Source organism: Pocillopora verrucosa, chromosome 10 (genome assembly GCF_036669915.1).
Source record: "Pocillopora verrucosa isolate sample1 chromosome 10, ASM3666991v2, whole genome shotgun sequence".
NCBI classification, from domain to species: domain Eukaryota; kingdom Metazoa; phylum Cnidaria; class Anthozoa; order Scleractinia; family Pocilloporidae; genus Pocillopora; species Pocillopora verrucosa.
This window is the reverse complement of record NC_089321.1, coordinates 21,351,694-21,364,628: the sequence shown is the minus strand read 5'-3', so window position 1 is coordinate 21,364,628 and position 12,935 is coordinate 21,351,694. Positions and strand designations below refer to the sequence as shown.

Here is a 12,935-nt window from a genome sequence, read left to right as displayed (position 1 = left end):
ATTTTTGGGGTTTTCCTGTCTTTTCTTGAGTTTATTATGCCCCAGTTTCAATCACTTGGATACTTAGTCAGTCAGACTATCGATAACACCATTTAGTTCATAGATAAACACTGAAATAATGATAATAAAAATTAGATTAATGGAAATAATGATATGAATTATAATCATCATGACAATTATTATTGTTTTAACTATTATAAATATTACTATTGTTATTGTTATCAATGTTATTATTATTATTTACATCATGAATTATAAGAGATGCTTGGGAAAAAATGGTCTAGTACCCTTCAACTAGTGATTCTTTCAGTTAAATGAATTAAGACTTAAGTGAACAGTAACTGCTGTATTATATTTTGTCATTCTGGTAACCATATTATGGTGAAAGTCCACTGATATTATTCGCCCAAGATGATAGACAATTCAACTAGACTGTGTATTACACACCGTTGGAAATGTTTTAAAAACATGGTCGTGGCTAAATCAAAGTATCACTTTAGAAAAAATAATATATTCGCAAGGTTAACTTTCCATGTCTCTTGTCTGAGAAAAGATCAGGCCACCAGATTACTTCAAATTCTCTGGTTGCCCTTCCCTCTCCATTTCCAACAACAATTTCAATTTGCCGCGTGGGAATTGTGCTTGATTTCTTGCTCCTTGCTCTTTCCTTAGCCGCCTGCAAAGCTTGTTGAGCGGTTAACAACTCATTGCTCGCAGCAACCTCCATATTCCCCCGATAGCTTTTCTTTAACTCTAATGGTACAGAACTTTGATAACTCAGGGCAGAAATAACATCATTCACTTCATGATCCTTGTAGTGAAAAACTCTGGATTTTTCTCTCCATACAGGGGGGTGCAAATGCCTTTTTTCCCTCGCACTATTTATGAAAGCATTCGGCATGCTCGCCAACAAAGCTTGGATGTATGTTTCAGGAACATAGTATCTTTCAACTCGACACCATTTCCCTAAAACCAAAGAAATAATGACAAAAGTTATTTTATAAGAAGTGATTATTTAAAATGGAAGTTAAATTTACTAAATGATTTAATTTTTAACCATAAATCTGAGTTATTTTTAAATCATGAAATTGCATATGTTTTAGTGGTATTCCTTGAAAACCTTCCTGGATTAGAAATTCTTGTCTTAGAAATTCCTCTTGTAGCAAGGTAATTTATGGTAACAATGGCTCTGTACGGCAACTAGAATTATTTTCCTCAACTGTCTTATCATATTGTTAAAAATATATATATATATTGACTGGTTGGTATTTAAAATCTCTCACTCTGCAATTTCGCGTAATATGAAATTATTACTGTACAATCTCATTTGGTGTCCAAATGGGAGAAGAGCTTATGAATTTTGTTTTAGAGGTGAATTAAAGAATCAATCAATCAATCAATCCTTTATTTAAACACGTGACACCTAGGAGTACAGAAGTTCTCGTTAAAACGTGTACGTGTATGTACAATTGGAAATAAAGCATAATTTCTGTAAGAATACAAATATTGAGTAAATCTATTAAAAAACTAAAAACAGGATCGAAAGTCATGGACAAGAGCTATCAATTAGAAGTTATAATATTAACAATATTAACAATAACGATATTTACAATCACTACCATTAAGCCATGTGGGCTTTAAGAGAACGCTTGAATGAAGCAATATCTTGAGATTCTCTGAGTCTAGGGGGTAGCGCATTCCAAAGTTTACTAGCTAAAAATGAAAAAGACCGATGTAAAAACTCAAGATTAAAAGGAGGTAAATCTAGCCTTGTACTGAGCCCGCGTAAACTATACGGTACATTTCTAAAATGAAAAAAATCACTTATATAAGGAGCCCCCTTATCATACAAGCACTTATATAACATAACCAACGATTGGAATTGCCTACGATTCTCCAAGGACTTAATGTCGGCCAACTTGAGGAGGAAGTCGTATGACACAGACTTCGAGAAGCCTAATATAGTTCTTAATATAAAGTAATTAGTTGTCTCTATTTTAGTAGTCTCCGCGTTACCTACTCCCAGTAAAAGGGGACTGCAGTACTCGAGATGAGGGAGGACATAGGCCTTATATAAACGAACTAACACGTCCTTTGAAATAAACTTACGTATTCTCCGCAAAGCCGAAGCCTTTGCGCATCCCTTATTCAGCTGTTGCTTTATGTGCGCTTTAAATGTTAATTTGCTATCTAGGACCACCCCAAGGATTTTGAGTGTGTCCTTTGTATGGACATTAGAATCATTAAGATGGAAATCATACTGGTATGAAGACGGGCCAATAGCGATAGCTTGCGTTTTGGCGGCATTAATCTGTAAAAAATTCATTGAGAACCATCTCGATAGAACGCTCAGATCAGAGTTAATTATATACTGCAATACTGTTGGTGAGACATCAGAGGCGTAATGAGTAGTGTCGTCAGCATATAGCCTCAAGGACGTACTAGTAATAAAATAATTAAGATCATTAACATACAAATTAAATAGGAGAGGACCCAACAGGGACCCCTGTGGTACACCAGTTTTAACGGTTCTCCACGAAGAATATACACCATCAAGTTTGACTCTCTGTCTTCGTCCAGTAAGGTAAGCGGTCATAGTTTCCAGCGCATCATGCGTAAAACCATATGCCTTTAATTTAGCTAGGAGAAGCGGGTGACAAACAGAGTCAAAAGCTTTACTTAGGTCGATAGCTACCGCTGCAACAGCTTCTCTTCTGTCAAGACAGGCTCTCCAATCTTCAGTCAATTTCAATAAGGCCGTGCAACACGAGTGACCCTTGAGAAGCCAGACAGGTTCGGTGAGAGTCGCCAATGAAAGGCTTCATAGATTTGATCGAACAATACCTTCTCATATAATTTCGATAAGGAAGTCAGAACAGAAACTGGACGATAGCAGGTCTTATCCGTCATACTTTCCTTCTTGAACACAGGAACAACGTCGCTGCTTTTCCAAACTATTGGCCATTGACGGTTGGTGATACAATAATTGATTAAACGGGTAACCGGCTCTGCAATAACAGGTGAGGATAAACGAAGTAGCCTCTGAGATATCTTATCGCACCCAACAGCCTTGCGAGGGTCAAGAGAATCCAAAATTTATGTATAAATAAAATAATTGCCAACGAGCCAGCCGAGCGAAGACGCGAGGCTGGCGAGGCGGCAGCATTATAGAGCCGTGCGAGAGTATTGTACAGGCGGAAAAAATCTCGAGTGATTGTAAGATGTCTGTAAGGTAAGATTCCTGAGATTCCAATGACGTAATGTGAATAGGCTTTGTTTTGCAACGGACCAATGGTAGCGCGCAAAGATCGTGACGTCAAGTCCACATGGTGCTTATCGTGGACGCTTAGCAGCTTTGTCATTTATCGAGCGGAGGAGCGAGCAAGTTTGAGGTAAGAAAATTGTATTTTTCACCTACCTTTGTAAGTTTTATTTCCAATTCTGCGTGAGTGCACTTAAGTTAAGTGCCTTTGTGGTATAATTATCGAGTTAGCAAGCTCAGTAACCGGCCAGTGTGCCAAAGTCGGCCAGTGTGCCAAGTTGACGAGTGTGTCAAAGTCGGCAAGCGTGCCAAATGTAGACAACGCCAGCAGGCATAGAGCAATCAAAGAAACTGAGAAACCACCGAATTAAACAAAACAAAGCTCAAACAAACGATAATCGTAGCAAACTAGCGGCCAGTAAGCCAACTTTGACACCATTAGCGAGCAGAAAGCAATCAAAGTTGTAGCAAACTAGCGGCGGCGAACGAGCCACACGTGAGAGTGCCAAAGTCGGCAAGGGTGCCAAATCTAGACAACGCCAGCAGGCATAAAGCAATCAAAGAAAGTGAGAAACCGCTTGAAACTGTATTCAAACAAAACAAACGATAGTTTTAGCAAACTAGTGGCCAGTGAGGCAACTTTGTCACCATTAATAGCAAGCAGTTAGACAACGCCAGCAGGCATAAAGCAATCAAAGAAACTGAGAAACCGCTTGAAACTGTATTCAAACAAAACAAACGATAGTTTTAGCAAACTAGTGGCCAGTGAGGCAACTTTGTCACCATTAATAGCGAGCAGAAAGCAATTAAAGTTGTAGCAAACTAGCGGCGAGCTAGCCACGAAAGAGTGCACTCGTCATTGGCCACTGAACCAACTTTGTCACCCCACAAACAAGCTGAAAACAATCGAAGCAACTGAGATTCAACTTAACTTAAGCTTGAGTTAAATTCAAAGGAAACCTAACGCGGCGGAAGTGCATTGGAGAGCGAGCAAGCTGCAATAATCAACTGTCAGCTCGATCAATTCTTTCGACTGTTATTAATATCAAGCGTATCACGAATTTTTGAAGCACAGACTTTTTGCCCACTAAAATACAAGGTACACCTAGAGCAATAAACCGCACAAAAGTTTGAAAATGATGTGGCTATTGTTTATGTTGCTACTCTTTCCCAATCGTACTGCCCACAATAATCTGTTAGAATTGGGGAGTGTGTGCCCAAAATGCAGCATGATCTATTTCAGATTTAGGGGGAGATACTTGTCAAGGCGAATAGCTTATCCTTCTAATGGTAGTTTTAATCCCTTCGTTATTTCAAACAAGGAGGCACACATTGTGAATGGGAACATAAATTCAGAAGTGTTGGAAGAAAAACGCAATGCAATATGTAATAGCACTGATAGTAATTCTACATACATGTGTGAAGGATCAAATGTAAGAGATCACTTTCGTAATTATTGTTTGACCAACGTAGGGAAGTTTTCTTGTGCAGTTGATTGCTTTCTTGAGCTATGTTATTTTGTTTTTCGCAATCATCTTCAAAACATTACATGCAATGATTTTTTTCAAGTTATCTCTGAGGCGTGCAATCAAAGGGCAATTGTTGGTGCTGTTGATGTTGTGCGAGAGCCTATATGGTCACTGATCAGAGGTCGTTGCCCATCATTTTCTTCAATGACTGCAAATGCTGTTTTTAGTGACATATTTACCATGCAAGCATTTGGGGATTTAACCAGTGATTTGAAATCATTATTTCTTATTCAACAATGTAATCAGACTTGCTGCACCCTGTGTAACAATCAAATATTGAAAACTACTAGCACTATTGTCTTGTATATTACTTGTCCAAATATTCTGCCCACTGAATTTGAAAACTGTGTTTCAGAAGCTGCTTTGCCTAATAGCAGCCCACTTTTTTGTGATGCATGTCAAAGGCATTCTGGTGATATTTCAGGTTTGCAACATTTTGTTACCATGCCAAAATTTTTACACATTGAATTATCATCAATTTCTTTTGGTCAAACTGTTCTACCAGCAAGTATGGAACTCTTAGGTACATTTTACTTATTAAAAGCTGTTGTGCGGTGTGCAAGCCACCATTTCACTATTGCTATAAACAATGGTCGTTATTGGTTTTATTATGATGATCTCTGTAGTGCAGTTCAGCAATATGCTACATTTCAAGATATTTTGAATGTTTACGCCAATGGATGGTATTTTGCTGTTTATGAAAGCTCTGTTGATAACATTATTAATATACATCAAGGCATTGATTCCTGTACATTAATGCCAGACCATTCTTATTCAAAATTAGAGGATAAAGAACGCCAAGCCTGTGATGATTTTGGGAAAGAAGTTTGCACACCCAGAAAACGACAAAGACCAGAAACAAATACTGACAAATTGATAGATAGAAAAAGAAAGCTGAACTTAAATGTAGTAAATCCACATTTGAAGAATTACAAAATTGCTAAAAAAGCCAAAGAGACAGAGAGTGAAAAACTTTCTAGACAAAAAAAGCAAAAAGAATATATGAGGGCATACAGAAGGAAAATAAAGGATTATGAGACAGGGGAGGAGAAGCAAGCACGATTGATAAAACAAAATGTGCAAAAGTGGAACTCTAGACAGAAAAAGGAAGACAATACATTTGATGTAATTAAACCAGTAGGAAAATTTACAGCTAAAAAAGCCAAAGAGACAGAGAGTGAAAAACTTTCTAGACAAAAAAACCAAAAAGAATATATGAGGGCATACAGAAGGAAAATAAAGGATTATGAGACAGGGGAGGAAAAGCAAGCACAATTGATAAAACAAACTGTGCAATTTAAGTGGAACTCTAGACAGAAAAAGGAAGACAATACATTTGATGTAATTAAACCAGTAGGAAAATTTACAGCATGGCAAAAAGTAGATAAACCACTGCATAATGTTGACAAAGAAGCATATTTATCTCAATTTGACAGTATAAACACTGGACCAATTCATGTACAGAAGTGGGCTATCAAAAACATGGAAGACTTTCATAATTCACTTAAATTCAAAATTTATATGTGTGAAGTTTGCCATGAGGCATGGCCATTATCATCAAAAGGCAAAAAGAGATCTCCTTATATGTGTTCAAGATGTTCACGTGACAAGAATGGAGTGAAAAAATTTTCATCTCAGAATGGAATGATTCCTTCACAAGTCCCAAATGAATTGCAAGGTTTAACGCAATTAGAGGAAATGTTAATAGCTCGTGTTTTCCCAGTAATTTCTGTTTATACAAAACCAGGTGGACAAAAAGCATATAAAGGTCATTGTATTAACTTCTCTCAAGATATCCAAGAGTTAGCCAATTCATTGCCAAGAAACCTAAGTGAAATGCCAGTAATAGTTGTGTCAGTCAAAGGCAAAGATAATACTTATAAAGATCTCACTGTGAGACGTGAAAAGGTCAGCTGTGCTCTGCACTGGTTAGTTCAACATAACCCTGTATATAAGGATATCACTATTGATTATGAATTGTTGGCTTTCTTGCCTTCTGATGGCATTCCCACTGAGCTGCGTAAAATTTATTGTACTGAGAACAGTAAAGATGATGAAATTGATCCAGACAGAGGTCCTCTTGATGAAATACCTTTCAATGAAGACACAGAATTGAGTAGCACAATTCTTAACCCTGTACAACTAAAGCCACAGAAGCAGCTGATAAAAGATGAGTTATTACAAAACAGTAAAATCAATTGGCCTAATAGGAATTCAAGTCCTCTCAATGAGTTTAAAATTGAATATTTAGCTACTATGGCATTTCCTACTTTGTTCCCAGATGGTAAAGGAGATCCTACTAACAGTGCTACAATGCGTGATGTGACCCTTGGAGATAAAATAAAACATTTGATTAAATTTGCTGAATATAATAATGGTAAATGGGCTTATAGGTTTGCAAGTCACCCACGGTTTGCTTATTGGGCATTCAACATGATTCAGAGGCACAGACTCCTTAGTCAGGGAAATATTTTTTTAAAGCAAAACCCTGGTGAAGCTAAGTTAACTGTAGAACAACTTCAACAAATGCTTCAAACAAATACGTATTCTACTTTAATGTCAAAACTTATGCATTATGCTAAAAATGTTACTGGTAGCAATAGCTATTGGCACAAAGCTAAAGAGGATTTGCGAGCAACCATTGCTCAAGTAGGACCGCCTACTATATTTTTTACTTTATCTTGTGCTGAGTACCATTGGCCTGAATTTCATGAACTCTTTTGTGACCCTCACTCTGAAACACTTCAACCAGCAATCAGGCAGCAAAATGTTCTTCAAAATCCACATATCTTGGATTGGTTTTTTACTGAGCGAACAGATCGTTTTGTCAAGTTTTGGTTAAAAGAGTCATTAGGGGCTTCTTGGCATTGGTACAGATACGAGTATGCAGTTCAGAGAGGTTCAATTCATTGTCATGGAGTTGCAAAATTGAAAAATGATCCAGGACTTTGCGAACTGACAGAAATTGCATTGCAAGGTTTTTTAGCATCAAAGCATATCAATGAGAACAAAGGAAATTTGTCAGAAGAAGAAATATTAGAACTGGAGACTAAGATAAATCAAGGTATACAAGCAGAGTCTGTTGTTTGTCAGTATGTTGACTTTATACTAACAACTTGGAATCCATGTTCCCCAGAAGAAGGGTGGTCCAAACCAGATTCTCATCCATGTCAAACCCAGTATCTGTCTTTGAATGGCAAACAAAAAGAGGAAGACTATGTGAATTTATTAAACTCTGTTGAGAGACATACAATGTGCAGTACTAAGTATTGTCTAAGGGAAACTAGCAAAAATGAATTAGCCTGTAGATTCAAATTTCCTTTTGAAAATTGCCCAAAGACAAGAATAGATTTTGAACCAATAAACACTAAATCAGGCCAAACCAAGTATAGAGCAACCATTGTTACTAAGCGAAATGATTCAAGATTAAATCGTCACCAACCACTGCAGCTCCAAGGATGGAGGGCAAATTGTGATATTCAAATTATTATAGATTATGTGGCATGTTTGGAATATCTTGTGAAATACACATCAAAAGGAGAAAAAGCTTCTTCAGTTCTAAATAATGCATTCACCAATGTAATTAGTAAAGCATCGGACGAAAGTGACATTCATAACATTTTGAAGCAAATTATGATCAAAAGTGTCGGACAACGAGATTATTCAATCCAAGAAGTTATGCATCATTTACTCTCACTCAAATGTGTAAGTGCAACACATGAAGTAATAAATACATCTCTTGATGGTTCACGAAGAGTACAGGTGTCCAAAAATAAGGATTTTTGTACAATCCCATCCATGTTGGATATTTATGCTGAACGAGAGAAGTTTATTAAGACATTTCCAGACATACTGACATATAATTTTTTGCAATTTACCTCCACATTTGTAAGCAAAAACTCAAAACTGGAGAAAAGGAAGCAAGCTGTAATAGTTAAAACTTATCCCAAATTTTCTTCAAATCCTCAAAATCAGCAGTATGGGCTGTTCTGTAAATATCAACTGCTAAAATATAAACCTTGGCAACATGTAGCAGACAATGCATGGGACAATCTTGAACAGTGTGATGAAACTTATAAAGCATGTTGGATGAACTTTTTGTGTAGTGATTGTGGGAAGAACAGTGTTCCTGACTGGGAATTGCAATTGAGCAGCTTAAAAGCAGCCATTAATCTGGAAAATGAAAATGAAAACATGGAAATTATAGAGGAAGAAAAGGAAGAATGGATGTTTATGTCAGAACTGAATTTACAGGAGTTGAGCACAGATACTGAATATAACTCGACGTTAGCTCCTGAAGGATATTGGCACAATGTTAGTGAACATTTTGACGATGTTGATCTACTTTCTGTTACTTCTTGGTTAAATACTCAGAAAAATAAAAATGAACCAAGTTGGCACATATCATCAAGAGTAATAGATATTTCAAGTTTTAGTAGCGATCAATTGTTGGCATACCATATCATTCTAAATCACTTCAACAGCAGTAATGAACTGCCTTTGCATCTACTTGTTAAAGGAATTGCAGGTTCAGGAAAAAGCTATGTTATTGATGCTGTAAGAAATGTTCTTAAGGAAAAATGTCAAGTACTAGCATATACTGGAAAGGCCTCTTTTAATGTCAAGGGTGTAACACTGCATTCTTTCCTCAAACTACCAATTGGTTCAAAAAGACTCTTCGAATTGAAAGGAATAGCTTTGCAACAACTTCAAACTAATTTACAAAACATTCAGTATTTGATTATAGACGAATATTCATTTGTTGGCCAGAGCTTATTTGGGTGGATAGATTGTAGATGCAGGCAAGCTACAGGTTTAGCTGATCAAGCTTTTGGTGGTCTTTCTGTTATTCTGGTCGGTGATATAGCACAGTTATCCCCAGTTGGTGATAAACCACTTTTCCATTCTTTGCCAAAATCAGAAAAACAGATTCAGGGTCACCTCATATATAAAGAGTTCAAACAAGTCGTCACATTGTCAGTGAATCATAGAGTTGATGGCAAAACTAATGCCCACAGCTGCTTTAGAGATCTCCTCATTAGAGCACGAAATGGAGAATCCACTTTGGCAGATTGGCAGACATTGTTATCTAGAACTCCTGAAAATGTAACAAATATTGAAGAATTCCTAACATCATCTGTAAGGCTATCCTATCTGAAGGCAAAAGTTGCAGAAATGAACTTGATCAAATTAAAAAATCTAAACCAGCCAATAGCAACAATCAAAGCCCGTCATTCTGGTGGTGCTCAAACACTTAGCTCTGATGAAATGGGAGGATTAGAACCTGTCATATATTTAGCTAAAGGTGCTAGAGTTATGCTCACTATGAACATGTGGACAGAAGTTGGTCTTTGTAATGGTGCACTAGGAACTGTATTAGATTTTGTATATGCTGATGGGCAAACTCCTCCAGCCCTGCCTATTTGTGTTCTTGTACAGTTTGATGAACAATATAATGGACCTTCTTTAACTGCAAGTGTTCCAAGATGCGTTCCAATTTGTCCAATAACCCAAATTTCACAAAACATAGGTCACACATGTGAAAGACAACAACTTCCTTTAAAGCTAGCATGGGCTATGACTATTCACAAAAGCCAAGGTCTGACTCTTAAAAAAGCATGGATAGATCTCGGCCCTTCAGAGAATTCACCTGGTATGACATATGTGGCTCTTAGTAGAGTAAAAAGACTCCAAGATCTCATAATTGAGCCAATGACATTTGAAAGGTTGCAAGCTTACAAAAAATCAAATTTTTTGAAATATAGGTTAATTGAAGAAAAAAGAATTGATTCTTTATCTCTAAATGCTTCTAAAAATGGTCATCATGAGTAACTTTGACTTAATACAGTAAGCATGTTCTCCAAAAGCTAAACAAGACATCCAAATACCAATTATTGTGTTCCCCTGTTTTTCTTTGTTTGACTTGATTTAATTATTGTCTTTGAAAAGCCTCTGGAGGAAAGTCAATAAAATATGTATCTATGTGTGATGTATTTTTAATTTGTAAAACATTTTTTGTTGCAGACGATGGCAAGCAAAAGGACTTATTGTAAGTACTGAATATAATTATTTTATCTTATAAATACAGAATTCATGCCCCTTTAAGTAGTCTAAGACTAAACAGGGACAACTGGTGTCCCTGTTATTTTGCAGCAACTCAGCCCCTAGCACCTGACTACTGTATCTGTGAAAGGTAGAGGCAATTTTGTTCTTGGTTATTGTTGTTCACTCATAATAATGAGTACATGCTGACTCCTTTATATTTCAAGCTTTACCTGCAATGTGTCATTTTCTTGAAATATCCAACCCCCCAATTATTTGACATTACCATGCCAATCAAACATAATTCTCTTATGCATATTCTAACCATCTTAATTGTTTACTTGCAGCAAACGACCATGGGTTTATTCACAACCTCAGTCCAATTAAGAAGTCCCTTAAGTCAAAGCATCAGTGGTATGAATTTCAGCTTCAAACTTCACCCACTGAAGTGAAACGTTTGGTAGGATTTAATCTCTATGTCCATGATTCCTTAAAACATTTTGAGGAAACCAAGAGCCCAGTACAGCTCAAGAACATTATTGTAAAAGACGACAATGAATGTATTTTCAATCAACAATCTGCCGTACATAAAGCAGGCTTGTCAGATGTATCATTTTGTTACACCGAGCAGCCAAAGCTTGAAAGTGCAGGTGAATCAAGTGCTGCAAAGTCAGTTACTGTGTCGAATGTAAAAGGTTTGCACCCAAACCAAAAAGTCAATGTCAGTGGTTCCCTCACTATGGGAAAAGAAGACCTCAAGGCTGTTGTTCTCAGATCCACTGGAGCAACAGCCCATGTGAAGGAAGATTGCGTGTTGGAGGACAACACTGGGTCATCAATGATTCACATTTGGGAACCCCTTGTCCATACCTTGACAACGGGTAAATCATACTGCTTCACCAACCTGACAGTAAAGAATTTCCAAGGGTCGACGTATCTAAGTACATCGCCAAACACAACAGCAAACCTTACAACACAAACAGTGCAAACCCTGACTGGACCAGATATGCTCAAAAGTCCAGAAAAGGAAGTAACTGCTTCAGAATTCAATTTAGTGTCAAAGCTAAACATCTTTTGTTCCTGCAAAGTGTGCAAAAAACGCTTAAATGATGTTGAATCATTCACTTGCACCACACTGAAGTGTGAAAACTGTGGTACACGTCAAAGATCAAGAGATATCAAACTGCAGGCTTCAGCAAAAATTTCTATCACTGAATCAGAAGGTGACAACAGCAAAGAGATGTGGATCCAGGCTTTCACTGAGCAACTAGAAACCCTGCTGGCAGGATCAACCTTATCCCTAAAGGATAAAATCGATGACATTGAAGTTTATCTTATGTCTCTGGAAGACATTTGTTTGGTATACAATGTCCAAACAACAAACATTACAAAGATTCTCTCCTTTAAACGTCCAGAAGTACACTCTGATTAGCACATTGTCTGTGAACAGTCCAATACCCTTGTGTGATTGTCTCGGAGGACGTTGGAAAGTTAAAATTGTTGTTTAATACTGATGTAACATGTGTAGTCTCGGACTGGCCCATGCATCCCAAAGCTAAAAGATGTGCATCTGCTTTCCCAGGTGTTTGACTTTGAGGAACGTTATAGCAGTGAATGAAAAATATTTTGTTACAGTTTAGATTCATGTGTTAGAGATTTCGCTCTATACATCCCTTAATTAAGGATAAAATTAATGACGTTGAAGTTTATCTTATATTGTCTCGAAGAAAATATTTGTTTGGTCAACAATGTCCAAACAATGAACAATACAAAGTTCTTTCCTTTAAACGTCCAGAAGTAAACTCTGATTAGTTCATTCTGTGTGAACAGTCCAATAACATTGTGTGACTGTCTCGAACGATGTTGGAAAATTAAAATTATTGTTTAATACTGATGTAGCATGTGTTATCTCAGACTGGCCCATGCATCCCAAACTTAATAGTTGTGCTATCCCAGTTGAATGACTGTGAAGAAAAAATTTATTTAGTGATTCAGAAATATTTTGTTACAGTTCATATACAATTAAGAGTTGTTATTGTGGGTTCATTTTTGTTCTGTATTACCTTATATTATTCAGTTTTACACATAATTTTTAGAAAGGG

The 12,935-nt window shown here is 36.9% G+C and overlaps 2 protein-coding genes across 2 annotated transcripts; both read left to right on the top strand.

The window, feature by feature from the left end:
- The first annotated feature begins 3,130 nt into the window (after nucleotides 1-3,130).
- LOC131793520 (uncharacterized) lies at nucleotides 3,131-10,631 on the top strand. Its single transcript, XM_059110935.2, has 2 exons — nucleotides 3,131-3,392; nucleotides 4,832-10,631. The coding sequence occupies exon 2, from the start codon at nucleotides 4,936-4,938 to the stop codon at nucleotides 10,621-10,623; it is 5,688 nt and encodes a 1,895-aa protein (XP_058966918.2). The 5' UTR covers nucleotides 3,131-3,392; nucleotides 4,832-4,935; the 3' UTR covers nucleotides 10,624-10,631.
- Nucleotides 10,632-10,734: 103 nt separating this feature from the next.
- LOC131783998 (uncharacterized) lies at nucleotides 10,735-12,725 on the top strand. The gene is made up of 2 exons (XM_059100775.2): nucleotides 10,735-10,840; nucleotides 11,181-12,725. Exons 1-2 carry the CDS (start codon nucleotides 10,819-10,821, stop codon nucleotides 12,263-12,265), a joined length of 1,107 nt encoding a protein of 368 aa, XP_058956758.2. The 5' UTR covers nucleotides 10,735-10,818; the 3' UTR covers nucleotides 12,266-12,725.
- The last annotated feature ends 210 nt before the right edge of the window (nucleotides 12,726-12,935 follow it).